Source organism: Poecilia latipinna, unplaced genomic scaffold, assembly GCF_001443285.1.
Source record: "Poecilia latipinna isolate Pla-1442-1.1 unplaced genomic scaffold, P_latipinna-1.0 Scaffold299, whole genome shotgun sequence".
In the NCBI taxonomy this organism is placed as follows: Eukaryota; Metazoa; Chordata; class Actinopteri; order Cyprinodontiformes; family Poeciliidae; genus Poecilia; species Poecilia latipinna.
Window position 1 is genome coordinate 507 of NW_015112915.1, and position 18149 is coordinate 18655.

Here is an 18149-nt window from a genome sequence, read left to right on the forward strand (position 1 = left end):
TTAGTTCACTTATGACATGGTAAAAATGTCTTGCAAGTGAAACTCGTACTTTTTTTTTTTTTTTAATCAATATTAAGGAAATGTTGACTTAAACAAACTTCTATTTCTTTCAAATGTACTAAGAAACTACTGAAAATACTTGGTAAGATTTAGTGTTTTTGCCATGTATTTAATGGGGAAGCGCCGCCTCAGGCCCAACTCCACCAAGGCTGCAATTACTGTCTTTGTCTGCTGTAATTTGTTTTTTCCACCTAATTAAAAAAAAAAAAAAAATTGACAAAAAAAAAAACTTCCTACTTACCAGTCAAACCCGAATGCTTATGTTTGATTGGCAGGGGCTGTTCCGTAACTACGGCAACGCGTTCTTGCCAGTGCTGTGGCCTCATCTGGAGCAACTCGCCAGCAACCCCCACGAGAGCTCCCAGCGCTGCTTGTGCGAGATTACGGCCGGACTAATCAGAGGCAGCAAACACTGGAGCTTCAGCAAGGTGCGCAGCAGAAATTCCCTCTCCGTAGCAAAATAAAACAAAACAAAAAAAAAAAATCCCGTCAATATCAGTAAAAAAAACTTTGTCCGTGTGTCCGTGTTAGGTGGACAGGTTGTGGCAGCTGCTTTGCCCTTTGATCAGGACAGCGCTGAACAACATCACTGTGGAAACCTACACAGACTGGGGCACATGCATCGCCACAGCCTGCGTGAGTCACTCGGCTGCACTTCAGAGAAATTGATTTTTATGTAGTTATTTTCAACCTGAGTTTGAAAAGATCAGATTTGGTATGAATCACGGGTTAATTTCCAGCGGTTCTGGCAGCCGCGCTCTTGTGATTATTATAACAGTTGTTCTCCGTTTGGCGAAATGTCTCAACGTTTCTGCGGCGGGAAATCTGTTTATTCTCTTAATAAATTACACAGATTACAATGTCACTGAAAAGTTAATTGATTTAAGCATTCGTCACACACGGAACGATTTATTTCAAGTATTTATTTAAGTTCATTTTGGTTATTTGTGGCTTTCTGTTCATAAACACCAAAACCCACCGATAATGAAGGCCAATAAATACTAATGGTCTGCAGCTTCATGGAAAATAAACTTCTGACTCAACATATTTCTAGCATGTAGTCATTAACACCAAGGCTAGAAAATCATGCAGTTGCAATATTACTGCCAAACATTATATAATGATGTCAGTTGTTTTCCTCACTGCTGCTTTTCTCTTGCTTGTATCCATGATTTGTTCTTTCGGTCACTGACCGGAGCTTGTGACCACAGATGAATGTGGCAGCGTAGATTTGCCGTTTGGCTCAGCTCAGAAACAAAAGCTTCTGCAAAGCAAAAAGAGAGAACAAAGCCAAAATGCATAGATTACAGAACCCAAGACATGAGAAACTAAAGACGAAGAAAGGAAATGAGAAAGGCAAGACGTCTACAAGATTAAAGCAACAGAGAAAATTAATTGAATGTGGCAAAGTGTGAATGATGATGAAAACCCAAACATGATCAGCAGAAAAATTCCCATTGATCATGAGAAAAAGTGTATATATTGTGTACAGCACAAGGATATTTCAAACTTTTTTCTGCCACTCAATTTTCCACTAATATGCTGATACATGTCATAAGAATTTTTAAAATTCTCATTTTTAAAAAGAAATGAATTTCATGTTTTCAATTAAAAGAAATAAATGCTTCAAATATACCAATATGTGTGTAAGGAGCTTAACTTTGTTACTGATTAAATTAACTTATAATTATAAATAAATTAACTTGACAATATAATATCTTCAGATCTATAATTTAGTACACCGTTCCAGCTAACTCTGATGCAACTTTGTTTTTCCTTGTGTGATAACTTGTAAATGAAAGTATCTTATTTTATCTGTATAAATATGTTTTCGTGATCTATTCTAGAAAATCTCACATTGTTTGATTTTATTAATGTAGGAAAACCAAAAACATCAGAAGGGCCTGCAAACATTTCCACATTAATAATCCTGCTGACACACAAAGCAGCCGAGTGCACGACAACTATTCGGCCGTGTGAGACAGCCGGGATAAAAATATAACTGGTGCGTGTGTGTGTGTGTGTGTGTGTGTGTGTGTGTGTGTGTGTGTGTGTGTGTGTTTGTCCAACAGGAGGGCAGAGACCCCAGGAAACTCCACTGGCTGTTTGAGCTGCTGATGGAGAGCCCCTTGAGCGGGGAGGGCGGCTCCTTCAGGGACGCCAGGTATGAGTAACTATGCGCACGCTGTGTGTTTGTGTCACCTACAATATTTCCTGGGATTCAGATTTCAGGCTGCAGTAGTAACCTGAGCTGACACATGCTGCCGCAGTATAACAAAACAGCCCCCTCCTCTTCCTCCTCTGTCTCTGTCAGTTTGCTGTATGTGCTTCAAGGAGGTCTCGCCCAGCAGCAGTGGAGGGTTTCGGAGCTGCTGCACCGCCTGCTGGCTTACCTGGAGCCCAAACTCACCCAGGTGTATAAAAACGTCAGGGAGCGGATAGGGAGGTAATTACTCGATTAGATCCTCAGGTTTATATTAGGGTGTTTTCACGCCTGATGGTCTGGTAGACTCGACTCGAGTGGGGAGCAAAATTGCAACATTTGTTACATGTTCATCTGATGTGGTTCGTTTTTCACACTGAACTGTGTGAAACACTTTTGAAAACCGTCTTTACCCCTCACCTGTGGTGGCGCTGCATCAGGAACCACTGAAGGAAACGACACAAAGACCTCTGAAGGAAGACATGAGCGCAACTGACTATTTTGGAAAATGTAAATGAAAACGGAGTAGCATCACATTTTAGCGCTCGTCAGATTTCACTTTTGTCTGGTAAAAGACCACGAGCCATTTCTCCTGCTAGTGCTGGACTTGCATGTTTGCTTTGGTTATATTTACCCAGAATGCCCTGCTTTTGGAGCTGTCCTCGGTTCGCTTGGCGTTCACATGATACCAGGGATGTCCAAAGTGTGGTCTGGGGTCATTTTAGGCGGCTCAGTTTGCTTTTTTGTTCCACATCAGAGTTCGACTTTCTCAGCAAACAAACTAGATTTCGATTAAAGTGGACTAAACAGCGCTGGTGTGAACGCACCCATAATCTCCTTCAATCGTCCATCTTAAAGCTCAGATTCGTCTCAGCCGCCCACTTTGTTTTCTCTCCCCCTACATTACCTCTTCCTCTGCCTTCCCACCCTCTCTCCAGTGTGCTGACCTATATCTTCATGATAGACGTGGCGCTGCCCCACACCAGGCCCACCTCTTCCCCCCACGTGGCAGAATTCGTCACTCGGGTCCTGGAGCGGCTCAAGCCCCTCACGTCGGAGCCCGAGATCCATAACCACGTCCACGAGGAGAACACCCAGGAGACGGACGAGCGCACCCAGGCTGTCAAGCTGCTCAAAACGGGTCAGAATGCGAATGCGGGGAACGAGACGCGGCCTTCGGAGGGGGCGGGGGGAAATATCTAAACGTGCCGTGACAGCTTGTTCTCTTGTTGAAACGGAGGAACAGACTGAATGACACAAGTTAAAAGCTTCTCATTGATTCACCTTTTTAAATTCATTTTTGAAAAGGTAGTGAGGTATTGATCGACGGCATATTCCAAGGGTGTGTGTTGAAGCATTTGAAAAACAATTTAGGGGAAGGACACCGATTCATTTGTTTGGAGGTTACCTTTAAGATATAATTTTACAGGTCGTACAGTTCAGTAATTGCTGCAGGATTTTGTTTTGTTATTGATTTGAGCTGCGAATAGTTTTAATTTTAGTCTGGAGAGCCTTGTGCTGCTTTCGACTGAGTAAAATCAAAAGTATTTGATCTTACCTGGGCCTGTGCACGAAGTGTAGTTAACAGGTTACACCACTTTCTATAGTTTCTAGTGCAGTTGCCTTAGTACATTTGAAATAAGCCAAAACTAACTTTGAAGTGACTTTTTATTTAGATATATGAGCTTGTTTTAAGTCAGTAATTCTTTAATTTTAATAAAAAAGTACTCAAAGGCAGATTATGTCACTTATAACAAGACATTTTTCTCATAAGTCTAATAATCTAAGACTTATCTATTAAAGTAAGCTCATATTTCTTGCTGAAAAGTTAGTTCTGAGTTAGTTTTGTCTAAATTGTACTAAAAACTAGAACACAAATACTTGGTAATATTTTGTGTTTTACCGTAACGTTTCCTAACTCAGCATGGTTTGTGACAGAATAGACTCTTCAATGTTTAGCTTCTAATTATATGCAAACAATGAACTTCCTGTTGCAGCAGCCTTGAAAAACATATCTGTTTTCTACAACCGTCTGGCTGCTTTTGTGCTTCCTCTGACTTTAAACACATGTAAACATCTTTATTTGAAAACTCAGTGATGTTATAAACGATCAACTTAGACTTCTTTCGTCAGCAGTAACTTCCACACCAAAGAGTGTGGCCATCAGCACAACAAGGGAAAATATTTTGTGGTTTTTAACGACTGAATGGCCATTTCTCGTTTATCTCAGGTTTTTTTTTTTTAGATTATATTGACAACTTAAACAAATCTACCAAGGTTTAATTTCCCATGCTAATTTCACGGAAATGCTAATCTTTCAAGTTCTTTACTCGCCATTGCACAAACAAAATATCTGCTTGTACAAGTCATTACTTACTAAATGAGATGAACCGTTTTTTTTTTTTACCGACAGATTAATGCAGCAAGACCACAGCTCAGAGTTTGCATGTCGTCATTTACCAGTGAAATCTCCTCTGTGTGTTTGTTTGTGGGCATATCAATGACTTTATACGCACGTTTGTGTTCTGCAGTGTTGAAGTGGTTGATGGCGAGCGCAGGGCGAACCTTCACCACTCCTGTTCAGCAGCAGCTACAGCTCCTGCCTGTGCTCTTCAAGGTAACAACACGCACACGCGCGCGCGCTCACACAGGCTAACTCACAGGTCCCAGCACAGCATTATTACCCACTCAATCTTACTTGCCCATTAAACACAATTTCTCTCTTCATTTACTGAAAATGGCGCGTTGCTGTGTGTCTTCCTGCCTCTCTGTCTCACTCTTGTGTTTGTCTCCCCCCGCAGATTGCCCCAGTAGAGATTGATGAGAGCTATGATGAGATGAAGCAGGATGCGCGCACGTGTCTCTCTCTCATGTCCCAGGGCCTGCTCTATCCGGAGCACATCCCTCTGGTTTTGGCAGCACTGGAGGAGGTACGCACACAAAGCGGGATGCTCATAACGCATGCTGCCCTATGGACCTGCTGTCAGTGTTTCAATCCTAATGCTGCCCAAGATGCCGGGTTAGAGAAAGAACAACCTGGAGTCATTGTAGAAAAAGTAAAGGTATTTTTACTTTAAAAGGTTTCTAAAAGTTCAGGGCTGCTCTTCATCAAATCTGACTGAACTTGGTGTTTTACAGAGAACGGGGCAACGTTTTCTCTCTTTAGCAGCTCCAGATACAGACCGAAATATGTGCAAATGTAATTGAAACAAAAAGTGGCTTTATAAAGAATTAACACTTCTGATTTCAATTTACGAATATTTGAAGTCTTTATTTTCCTTCTGCTTCACAATTATGTGCTACTCCGTGTTGTTCATTCACATAAAGTCACAGCCAGAACCTTGAAGCTTGTGCCTATATGTGTAAAATGAATGAATATTTTGCTCCCTTTATTGTCCCAAATGCAGTGCCTATGAAAAATATTCACAACCTTTTATCAAATCAAACATGATCAACAAAATTGGTCTTTTTTTGACAAAAAAAAAACTCTTTAATGTCAAATTGAAAACTTCCTGCTAAAATAACTAAAACTATTTCACACAAATTAAGTGATTTCACAAATATCCTTCCTTTTAAAGTGACTTAATTCAACAGAGATCCAGCCAATTGGTGCTACCAGGCACAGTGAGTGGAATAGAAATCATCCGTCTCAAGTGATCAATCGTATTGTGTTTGGATCATCTATTGACTGAAGATGCGAGAACTCTTCAAGCAAATCAGAGAAAAGGTTATTAAAAAGCCAGGGTATGGGTGAGCATTTATCATATTGTTTATCATGAAAACATTCTTAGCATAATTTTGATTTATTTCCGTTACTGAAGGGAAGTATATAAAAAAAAAATAAAGCTGAAAGTATGATCAGAAATTGCATTTTTGCCATTTTCTCCACTGTTCCATGAAAACTCTAAGTCCATATCGCCCACTCCAAAAGTGTGCAGCGCTCTCATCATCCTGTTCCAGCATTAAAATTAAATCACGTTCTGAACTTTGAGTAGAACACTGCAAAACTGTAATCTCATGTTCTCTTTCAGGATTTGGTTTTACTTTTCTTTCCGTGTGTCCAAAATTCAAAGATGCAAACTGTTTTTCAATTGGCTTTCATGAATATCAACAGATACCGCGGCCGCTGAGCCTGCATCGCAGCATTCAGACGAACCTGCAGTGAGGATTATGCATCTCTTTTGAATGTGTTCCACCTGTGGATAATCTCTCTCACGGTTGAATAATGAGCTCATAAATGTTTGGCAGTGATCCCCGAACCCTGATAGATATTTGCTTCAGATGTCATCCCGCCTTGGCAATAGCCAACACAATCACTCCGGAACAATATTTTTATAAAGGAGCTCATATTCCTGATGGTCAGCTAATCAACACGTTTTATGACCAACCGCTGTCTCTGTTTGTCAAACACTGACAAGGTGTAATATGTAAGTTGATGTTAATCCGAAGTTGGGTTTGTCTAATTTTTAAACTCGATAAAGAACGCCGTTTTAAATTGCATCCGGATATTACAAATGCTCCTTTATACTAAGCTAAACTGTGAACAAATTGAGATCTCCGGCGGCAGTATTTGGTCTTTTAACGCTAACGTGCATATAAAGAATACAACTTCATTCGGCAATATCTCTTGGGTAAGAAAAATTAAAGTGATCCAGAGATAAAATGACGATGGGTTCCCATCACATCCTTTTCACTGTGACCGAGTCGTTCCTTTTCTGTGTCCTCCTCTGTGTTCAGATGGCGGCCAGCAGATCGTGGCACGCTCGCTTCTCAGTACTGACCTACCTCCAGATCACAGTCTTCTACAATCTGTTCACTCTGCTCAGTTTGCCCGCTGAGGTTCTGCGCATCCGAAAGCTGGTGATGCAGCTGCTCCTGGATGAACAGCTTGAGGTAATATGCTTAAAAAAATAAAAAAAAATAAAAAGCTGGACAGGAAGCGCAGGTTGGATGCTGCCATTTCTCATAAAGCCTAACTGACAGAGGATTATAAGAGGCCACTTATCCCTTTGCTCATTCTCATTCCTGTCTGTTCATGATTGTTGCTTAAAAATAACATCACTTCTCACTGTGGCTACAGATAAGTTAATGGAGCTGCTTTGCATGCTTTTGGACTTTTGTGTTATGTCTAAAGAAGAGAGTCCAAAGTGCGGACTGAGGGCGATTTGCGGTCCTTTTGATGATTTTATGTGCAATTCTGCAATGGAGCAAATCTAGCCGGTTGATGCATTTTTTTTTTTTTTACAGAAAAAGCGGTACAATAAAAATAATTGCTAATTCATTAACCAGATTTCTGAATTCAACTTACTTTTGTAGTAAAGAGAACTGCAGACAACCAGCAATTTTTATTCAAAAGCGGGTGCTGCAGCAAGAAATTTGGAAGAAAAATCGACTTCCTGTTCTTGCTGTTGAGCTTGGACTAAAAAGGCCAAAAAACAAAAGAAATAAACCCAAAAAAACATTGTGTGTCCATCTTATAATAATGCAAAACCATTTTTATGCTTTGGAGAGACAATCATTTATTATAGATCACTTTTTTCTTTCTTTTTGTTTTTGATTTGCTAATTTTGTTCATTTCAGTAAAGTCTTGCAAGTTTAATTTAATATTGAGTCGATACAGTAAAAAAAAGTGCAATGAATTTGATTTAACATTTTTTATTTAAAATAAATACATTTTTGTTGCCCTCCAAGTGGTTTCAACTTCATCATAATCATACAAAAAGTTTCAAAGTGGACACAATTATAAACTTATCAATATTCCTACATTTAATTCAAACCCCAGACTCTAATTCTTTGAAAACTACATTATTACAAAATACCAACAAAAACTGATTTACAATGTAGAAATTAAAACTACTGAAATCCATCATGTGAAACTTCAAACTCTTGAATAAGGTTTGATCCACAAACCTGTTTGTGCCACTTAGCTTTTCATAAACATATTTGGGACTCTAACATCCAAAATTTCGGCGGAGCTCTTAGCAATAATAATCGAAACAAACAAAAATAAATGCTTAAAATATATGCTTGTGTGAGTAGTGAATGCATAACATTGGAGCTTCACTTTTTTAAACAAATTACAAGGATAAATTAGCTTTTGTACTTTAATTTACTGAGATGCACCTTCTTCAGCTTTAACTTTTAATCTTTCAGTAATTTCTGTGCACCGTCTGCTAAAACGTAAATAGTTTCTCTTTATTTGTCTCACTGGCCCTACAGTAAAACCTCTAAACTGATTTCTGATCTGGAGTCACAGCGCAGGTACAAAAAGAAAAAAAAGAAAAATCAATGGCTGCCTCTGAATTACAATTACCGTTTATGATATTTAGCAGAGTTGATGAGTGATTTGAAACCGTTCTCCTTTTGCTCAGTACGCACAGATTTATTTCCTCTCTGCTCCCCCTTATTTGTCCCTCTAATTTACTGCTTTGGGTTTTTAACGGTCTGGTATTCCTTGTTGCTCCTCTTCCCATTTTTCTCCGTCTTCCCTAAAGGTGAGGGACATGGCCTGCACCACCCTCAGTGGTTTACTGCAGTGCCAGTTCTTCCCTCTGGACTCCTGTCTGCAGACACAGCTCCAGACGCTGAGTCAGACTTCCCTCCCCAAGGCCAGAGGAGAGCTGGCCTCCATGGGTACACACATAAAACACACACGCAATTACACAGCGAGGCAATCACAGTAATACTTGCCCTGTTACCCTTTCTTATCACAGGGGAATTGTGAGCCTTGAAATTCTGAAGCCTGTTTTAACTCTGTGTGTGTGCGTGCGTGTGTGTGTGTGCAGACTTGGTGCGGCGCCACGCCGGCGTGCTCGGTCTGAGCGCGTGCATCCTGTCGAGCCCCTACGACGTCCCACAGTGGATGCCGCAGATCCTGATGGAGCTGAGCGACCATCTCAACGACCCGCAGCCTATAGAGGTACGCACGCACACGCGCGCGCCCGCAATCAAACGACGCGCTCCAGCCAGTGCGAGCTGAAAGAATACAATTTCATTCTCCAATTGAGGAGAAAATTATGTCTTTGGCCTTTCTTCAAGCATGAAGCAGACGTACAATGTAATCCGCAAAGCAGACAGTGCGCTGGTGAGGATAATTTAGTGCTTCTTTTGTCGCAAAGCGGAGGAGATGACGAGGAATAGGCAATAAACACATCTGGGAGTATATATTTATATGTAAAACAACTAACCATTCTGTTACACAGGATAGTTGGAGTAAAGTCCATAGAAAATTACACGTATTTGAAAAGGGAGCCAGAGGTTTAGGTGCATCCTAAAACCCCTCTCCCCCCCCCAAATATAACCTGGAATTCAAATCTGTTTCATTGGAGGTTTGAATTACATGCGGACTTCCAAATATTCATAATTATGAAACAAATGAGGAAAAAGTTGACCTCTTAAAATCTTATGTCCCGTTTCCAGACTTCATTCATGGAAATGCACTGACATTAAATACAATAAAACACAACTTAATGTCAAGTTTATGTAATATATTATGTTTGTACAATATATTGTTACATCATAATGTAACAATATATTGACATCCATGACAGCAATAGACTTTCTTTGGTTAACAACCTAAATATTTAGTGTGAAGCTAAATATTTTCTTCAACTATTATGTACCGTTACATAAATGTTCAAAATTGTTCTAAACATCAAATTCATAATCACAGACAAACAGTATATTAATTTAAGAGTGTGACACAATCAATACACAAAATAATCATAGATTGACATAAAGTGTAGAGATTTCTCTGTGGATTTTCCCCGTCAGGCTCGGTGCCTGAGCTGTGAGCACCAGAAATGAAAACAATCACTCTTTCTTTCACTGTAGTATTGGAAATGATAGCCTGGGTGGCCTGAGGAGAAAATGAAAGGGTAAAAACGTCACACATTAGGGGTCATGCAACGTTACCCACCAGTTTTTTTTTTTTCTTTCAGGTCTACAGTTGATGTTTTGTCACAGAAATTGCTGCGGTCTTAATTTGCTTCCTAGTCTACTACTCTACTCCAGTTGCAGCTTTTTAAGGCTGTTTCTGTCCTCTAGCAGTAATTATTCTACCTCTTATTGAAACGATAGCGAAAAGTGGGACATATGATAAGATTTTCTGAGTAAAATCCTCTAACATATTGGTTTAAAATGCATCTTCACACTGGTTTTAAAAAGCACAGTAATAAATAAATAAATCTTTGAGTTTGGGTTCCTCCTTTTCTTAAGAGCTCTGAGGGCAATAGTGTAAAACAAACGTGCTCCATGTTTAAATGATGAGAACATCTCTGAGTTTCACTGATCCACGGCTTAATGCCATGTTTTGAGCTCTTGTTGAATCAGATGACTTTTCACTCAGATCTTGTTGTGCTCTAAATAATTGCTGCCCTGCATTTTTTAAAATTATATATGGCATTTTAACATAAATAAATGATTGTTGCCTCATTAGATTTTTATCAGCGTAAACAAGCAGGACGATCGCTGCTCTGCATATTTTAAATCGCTTCAGCTCACCTTCATTTTTGCACTCTGAAGATAAATTTTTACATCGATTTGATGGCCGTTTTATGTTTGCTTAACTCCAGAATTAGGCCTAAGTGTGGGTTTTATTTTAAAAATAATTAGAGCTGTTTACAAGGTGCAGAAATGTGCTTGTAAAACAGCTGCTATCAATATTGCACTTTATTGGAGGATTTTACCACAGAGTCGAATGGAAAGCTGCATTGAACATCTAAGATTTTATATTTTTACCTTCCCAGAACATTTGATGTGTTTACAAAATTATTCACACGCTTTGCGCTTTTTCACATTTTGTTGTGCGTCTGTGTTAAAGCTACAAACAGTTGTCTCCTCATTTAAATGCTACATCACCTTTATTTATAGTTTTTGTACACATCTACAGTTGGAAATGTCATTTTTAAAAGATCCACCATTGTTGTTTTCATTAAAAAAAGGGAAACATAAAAGTTTTCCAAAAAGAGGATGAATGCATTTAGGTTGAAACCAGTTTGAAATTACAAGAATCATCCAGCTTGCAGCTCTGTACAAACACCATTAATAGCGGATGATTTATGCAGGCTCGGAAGCAACATATGCTGACATTTTTCAGTAAAGGTCTTGTTTATTTCAGGACAGCAATATCAAGCTACATCCTGCATCCACTGCAGGAGCAGCAGCAACAGGTCTGCAGTAAAAGGAGCTAAATTTGCTCAGCTGCAGACCAAAGAGCCTGTAGTAAAAAGCAGGATTAGTGGCTTAGTGAGGAAACTTTTAGGGTCATCTGTGGGGTTTTGTGCCACAAATATGGTTTACTTCTGACTCAAGATAATAAAGAAAATCACTGAAAGGGAAGAACAGTCTACCATTCAGTTTCTTGGGGAAACATAAAACAAAAACATTACTACAGCTGTTCTGTACTCTGTGATTAAACAGTAGTAGCCAAGAAAACACTGATTAGTCAAGAAATAAATTGAACTGACTTTTAAAGATTAATGTAAATCAACCCAAAACAAATCCATCATAGTTTATATCTGCCTTTTGTCTTTGCACTAATACTTTTAAATTATTTCAAAATCCCTCTCTTCTGCCTTGATCGATATTATGTCTAAATATTTGTGAAAAATTAGTTTGCTGCTTTTTTTTTTTTTTTCTCACATTTTCCATGTTCCAGGATTTTCCATGAGATTTTTAAGCCACTTTTACACGTTAACATTGAGTTCACAACAAGCAGATCCAGTCCAGTCCTCATATCAAATCCAAGGATGTTGGATTGTCAAAAATGGACGCAGAACCGTCATATTTCATCACTAGTCTCGGGTTATGTTGCCCTCTAACTGCTGGCAGGTTGCAGGAATTCATAATGTTTCTATCCTTTTGCTTTAAAGATGACGGTGAAGAAGACACTGTCAGAGTTCAGGCGCACTCACCACGACAACTGGCAGGAGCATCGGCAATGCTTCACCGACGACCAGCTTCTGGTGCTCACCAACCTGCTGGTGTCGCCCTGTTACTACGCCTAGACGTTCGCCTACCGCCCCCTTCCACGGAAAAATAATCCCGCCCTTAAGTACAGCTGGGGGCTTCTGTCTGCGATGATAAAGACTCGTCGTTCCAGGGAGGAGATCTCTGTCTGGACTCTCACGTGCCGCTGCTGGCCTTTTGCCGGAAAGCAGCTGGGGACAGAGAGGTTTTCAGTTAGCACGCTGCTCAGTGGGGTTTGTTTTGCACGCTGAGGCGGCCATGGCGATGATAAAAGTGTGTTTTCAGTCTCCTGCAGCTCTGATCAACATAGAGACTCCAAATCTTCTTCTTCCTCTTTATTGCACCACCGTCACTTTGAAGGAAGTTTCTGAATACAATCTTTAGGGTAAAATTTTCTATTTAAATACAGTCATGTGACAAAACTGGGACATCCTGTGAAATATTTGGTTAATTATTAAGAAAAAGTTAACATATTGATGTCTACTTTTGTATTTATTTCAGGAAAATAAAGTGATTTAACTGCAATTAACTGAGAAATAAAAATGAACCTTCCTAAAAAGATAAAAAGTGCCGCTTAGCTAAGGAAAAAGTTAGGACACCCAACCCCTGGTAGTTGGTGTTGCCTTCTTTGAATGAAATAACTCGATAACAATACTGGTATGTTTTGGGCTCAAGTTTTCTTCAAGTCCCTTCTCATAGATGATAGCTTTCATTATGGAGTCTGTGATGGTGAAAATGGGAAGGTCTTGCTGCAGCAGCACTCCTAAACCATGACACTACCACTTCGATGCTTCTCAGTTAGTTTGCCAAACGTGTTCAAAATAATTCAGTTTTAGACTTCAAAGTCTGGGCTTTTGTCTCTCTGGAAAACTGGCCTTTGTGAGGGTTTTTTTTTTTTTGGTCAAGTTCAGTCTAACTTAAACAATCAGTACACATTAACTTGATACACCTCCTTTAAAGTATTAAGTAATTAATCATCGTCATGCGCAACTGATTTCATGTGTGGGTTTTTGAGGTATTTCTAGTGCGAATACATATGAGGGTAAAGAATAAATATTGTCTTCTAAAATTTTAACCCTAGACACTGAATTTTTGGTATATATATTTTACGTTAAATTCACCTGAAAAACTCGCCTGCAAATGTGGACTTTCTGGTCACCGTGAGTCCAGCGGCCTATCAAATTAGGCTTCTCCTATCGCTTGTCCGACAGTTAGCTTGTTCAGCGTAGCTAACGGCCAGAGACGCCACACCAGACTCATTGGTGTCACGTGATCAAAAGAGCGTAATTTGATTGGCTAAAAGCTTTTCACTCTATGTAGTGCTTATGGTTTTGGTTTGCGTTATCAAAAGGCCACCACATTTGCAGGCGGGTTTTTGAAAGTGATTTTTTTTTCCTGGTGAATTTAAAGTAAATGAATAAAAAAAAAATCATATACACGATATATATATATAACACTTGACATTAATTCAATGTCTAAAACAAAATCTGATTCTAATGAGACTATATTTTTCCTTATGAAGGTTTCCTAATTTATTCCTCCCCAGAATTTAGGATTTTTCAGAACATTTTAAAGAGTATTTTTGTTTTAGTAATTGTTTTTCTAGACATTTTTAGTATGTTTTTAAGTTGATAATAAATATTGTGTCCAAATACGGTGGAAAAACAAACAGGTGACCTGATCTGTTCACATATCACATATATGATTTTATATTATACTGATATACTGATACCAATAGGCTCACATTATTACTAATAAATATATATATATATATTGTAAAAACAGCACACTGTTGTGTTATCAGTAGCTGTACATCATATTCTGCAAGGTGCTCAAAGACGCTTTTCTTTTTCCTGCATGGTTAGCTTTTAGTTTTGTGCCAAAAGAAAAATGTAACTTTGTACATACAGACATCGCTGCATCCAATAAACACTGATAACTGGTTCCAGCTGTCTGTGTGTGTGTCTAAAGAGGAAAAGAGGATCGCATATAGAGCTGTCAGTCGCTTGTTCTGAGTATTGATTTCTTTCTGACGTATCGCTGGCGGGTTTGATGTGTCTTTGAGATACGGTGGCAGGAATAGTAGAGGCTGATGGCGGCGCTCTGGTAGATGAAGATAGTGAGGAGAGGCGAGTGTGAGTACATGATAAATGCACTGAAATTCAGTCCTTAAAATCAAACAGCTGGAGGCCCAAATGAAAGAAACAACTGGGCCGAAACAAATCAACGTTAAGCTTTTGGAATGCCAAGACTTCAACTAAAAATGTATTTCTCTACCAGAAATCATAACAAGAGTGGTCAAAGATTCAGACAAAAGTATTTAATGTAGTTTGGCTGTGGCTTGTTCTAATCCATACAACCAGATGTTAGTGGTGGAGTCTGTGTATTTTTGAGCATTTATCATTTTGACAATTACCATTTCGCTAATATTTACATTACGATTACATTTATTGAACAGCTATTATTAGAATCCGCAATAAATTTCAATTTGTGTACCCACATCGTATTTCTAGTCTCTGCAGTCTGGTTCTACATTATTATAAGTTCCCATTAATCGTTAAGCGGCCCAAAATTTGAAGCAGAAGATAAGTGTGTGGGAACGTCTGATCATGACTGCATGTGGCTTTCGAGTTTTAGCCATTTTGTTTTTTATTATGTCTAACGAACATTTTTAGAAATTAAGCAAACGTTTTTCCACTCTCCTTTGATCCAGCACATTGAATCGCCACAGCAAATCAGCTCTGTAATGAAATGGAATGTAGGGAAATTAATATGGAGATAACAAGAACGGATTTACGGCTAAAATACCAAATAATATGCACCATTATTAGAACGGAAGTGTATTTGTAAACGCGTGTGATTGAGTGCATAAAAACAAGGCTGACTGAAGTCTGTCTGGGAGTGAAAGACCAGCCTCGCCCTCCTGCTCTGAAAGCCTGCAATTTGTCACAGCGGTGCTTTGAGCTGAGCACTAACATTAGCATGTTAACACAGCAATCTTCACATGCTGAAGTTTACTTTGTAAATATTAACAGTGTTCACCCATCAGGATATGCAGCCGTGCTGATTAGAGCTTACAGTAACGCACAAATCCAACAGGAGGGATTTGATTTTGCACCAAATACAAAATCACCTATAATGGAAATGGTTCATTTTGAAGAGTTTAACTTCCAATTTTATAACACTTTACATAGAAAGGGATCAAATAACAACAATCAGCAATACTTAACATTAAAGACACAATCATTAAAGCCAATTCTTACTTTCTTTGCTTTTATTAAGAACATATATTGTGAGTCATGAGTTGGTAATGTCTTGTAAACATGCAGCAAAACCCATTATTACTTGTAAAATTTGTTTTCAGTAATAGTACAATCCTATTGAGATGAACATTTGTTTCAAAAACAAAACCTGATTTCATTTCCTACATCTCAGCCCCATCAATGTTTGAGAAAAGTGGTCTTCTCAATAAATACCTGCTACAGCAAGTTTTATTTACTCTTGACATTCTATGGCCAGTGTTTGTTGGCGCTTTTGTAGCCGTTCCCGCACTATTGCTTCAAGGGAAAACAGGTGTCTGTCTGGGTCTTCGGGCATGATAGTCCTGACTGCCTCAGCCAGCTGGAACAGGTACTCTGTGTTTCTCCCACTCGGACCGGTGGAGTTCAGGATCTGGTTGGCTATGTCCTCCAAGGGCGCGGGTCCGAGGTAGTTGGGGTTGTCGTCATTGCCGATGTAGAGCAACGTCGGGCTCGGTGAGTGGTTGGACTCGGGACGGGGGTAGAAGGTCACCGTGATGACCTGGTAGCCGCCTTTTTCGCGATAGTCGAGGTAGCGTTTGACTTCCTGCTCCTGCCCCGTCGGCAGCTTGTAGGCCACGCCCCAAACGCACCCCTGAAGAAGAAATGAGACAGAAGAGAAACAGGCGTGTTTAACCTGAGCTGGTAGAAAACAGCTGACAATTGACAAACTCATTCCAATAATAACCTGACAATGTGAGACATTGTCTCAAACATGTAGAACTGGTTATCACACTCACCTCAGGATCCTCTATCAGAGTAACAACACGGCCGGGCTAGAAAGAGAACACAATGAGAGAATCAGAAGAATTGGGATGTCATACATCCAATCATTAATTAGAGAATAAAGCAATATTAATATATGTGCCAGTAATCTACTCATGTGGTCTGCAGGTATGATTATTAACTAATTATAAGAGAACCCCACTAAAAAAATGAGTAACCCCTAAACAAACCCAACATATTACTATTGAGTAAACATAATAACTTTATTAGATTTTTTCCTGAAGTTCACTTTTTACTACAATGTGTTTCTGTTTGCAATAACTTAACTGTCAAACAAGAAGTAGGGAAACAAATAAAATATAAATAACCTCAATTTTTTTTATTTTTAGGTTAAGTTTTAAGAATTTACTTTTACAGTGAAATTCAACCAACTCCATTCAAAGAATTTGAAACCCAGATTCCTCATATTTGTTTTGAGCCGAACATAATCTTATCAAGAAGGTTGTATCATAGAGTCAACGTGCAATTAATTACATAATGTACTATTCCTTGTCTCTCTTTATTTTCATAACTATTTTCACTTAGACATTCTCTTAAATGCTATTTAGGGTTCAGTTCAACTAAATATTGATTTTCGTTTGCATGGTGTTTGTAGTGCAAATTTAAATGACTCAAAATGAGTGCAGAGTCTTCATAAGGCAGCTGGACGTTTAGACAATGACGGTGAGAGTGTGATAAAAGAAGCAAGTCATCATGATCTAGCGTTAGTCAGCATCAGGTAAAGATAAAGAAGCTGCTTATGTAAAATGTAGAAATGACAAATCTTTGACAGGAACTGCTATTTTTCTGTTCCATCAATAATTATAAATTTTCCAAGTTACAGAGAAACACATCTTGTTAAGGTGGAAAGCTCATTGAGCTGTTGAAAGGTGGCACACATTACTTAGAAAAGGTTGATTAGCCCTTTAGAGGAGCTAACTTTAGCAAAATGTGAACTCCCTCAAACTTTAGCTGCTTTTTGTTTTCACATGAAACATCGTCAAAGACTGTCAGAGAGCACCCACCTTTCCCGGTACTCCACGGTGATCGGTGCTTCCCTGCCAGAACCGGCGGCTGAAGCCCTTTATGTAACCGACTCTCTTCTCCTCGTACGGGAAGTCCACTTTCCAAATCAGGGAGCCGTAACCGAAGACCCACATAATGACACGGTAAGCTAATGGTCCGTTTACGACAACAGCTGGACGGACTGGTACCGGTTTATTAAGTCATCTACAGACTACAACGGTGGTCGTCCCTTTATAAGAACCGGCATGCTTACCTGTTACTGCTGTTCAACTACCGGTATCAGCGGCCGGGCTGTCACCCTGGGAACAAACGGTCAAATCACCCAGATTACGTAACTTTTTCTACTTCCGTTTACTACCTTTCACTGTAAAATGCTGATCTCAAAATTTTGCAAATATCTGGATTAATATCTAAGATGACATTTACATATCAATATATACTGCATATTATCCCCAAGAATTAAAGGTTTAAGGTTTACTTAGTCTTGACAGGTTATTCCGCTGAGGCGCTTGGCTTTTATTTTGAACGGTGAGTCTTTATCCCGGATGTCTTTAGTCGTTTCAACTAAGAACAAACTATTTAGGTCAAATAGTACAAGAAACTGTCTTAAAGAAATAAACCGGCATCATAAAGTGTGAACTGACATGAAAAAAACATGCACATGAAAAAAACTTCTAATAATCTAATAATTACAATTTGAAAGAATAGAAATGAAGAAATAAAAGGGGGGTACATTAGAAGAAAAGGTAAACATTTCTATGGTATACAGCAAACAGTTCATTCAATTCCGTTAAGTTTACTGATACAGCCACTATTTCACAACAGAT

The 18149-nt window shown here is 39.0% G+C and overlaps 2 protein-coding genes across 2 annotated transcripts; one reads left to right on the forward strand and one right to left on the reverse strand.

Moving 5' to 3' along the window:
* Positions 1–307: 307 nt before the first annotated feature.
* LOC106948646 (proteasome activator complex subunit 4B-like) lies at positions 308–13642 on the forward strand. The gene is made up of 11 exons (XM_015034440.1): positions 308–488; positions 592–696; positions 2133–2224; positions 2375–2506; positions 3202–3404; positions 4795–4880; positions 5065–5193; positions 7001–7156; positions 8758–8896; positions 9049–9182; positions 12136–13642. Exons 1-11 carry the CDS (start codon positions 315–317, stop codon positions 12268–12270), a joined length of 1485 nt encoding a protein of 494 aa, XP_014889926.1. The 5' UTR covers positions 308–314; the 3' UTR covers positions 12271–13642.
* Positions 13643–15488: 1846 nt separating this feature from the next.
* Positions 15489–17645, reverse strand: chac2 (ChaC, cation transport regulator homolog 2 (E. coli)). Its single transcript, XM_015034441.1, has 3 exons — positions 17322–17645; positions 16272–16307; positions 15489–16126 (listed from the first exon to the last, which is right to left on the reverse strand). Exons 1-3 carry the CDS (start codon positions 17454–17456, stop codon positions 15728–15730), a joined length of 570 nt encoding a protein of 189 aa, XP_014889927.1. The 5' UTR covers positions 17457–17645; the 3' UTR covers positions 15489–15727.
* Between the last annotated feature and the right edge of the window lie 504 nt (positions 17646–18149).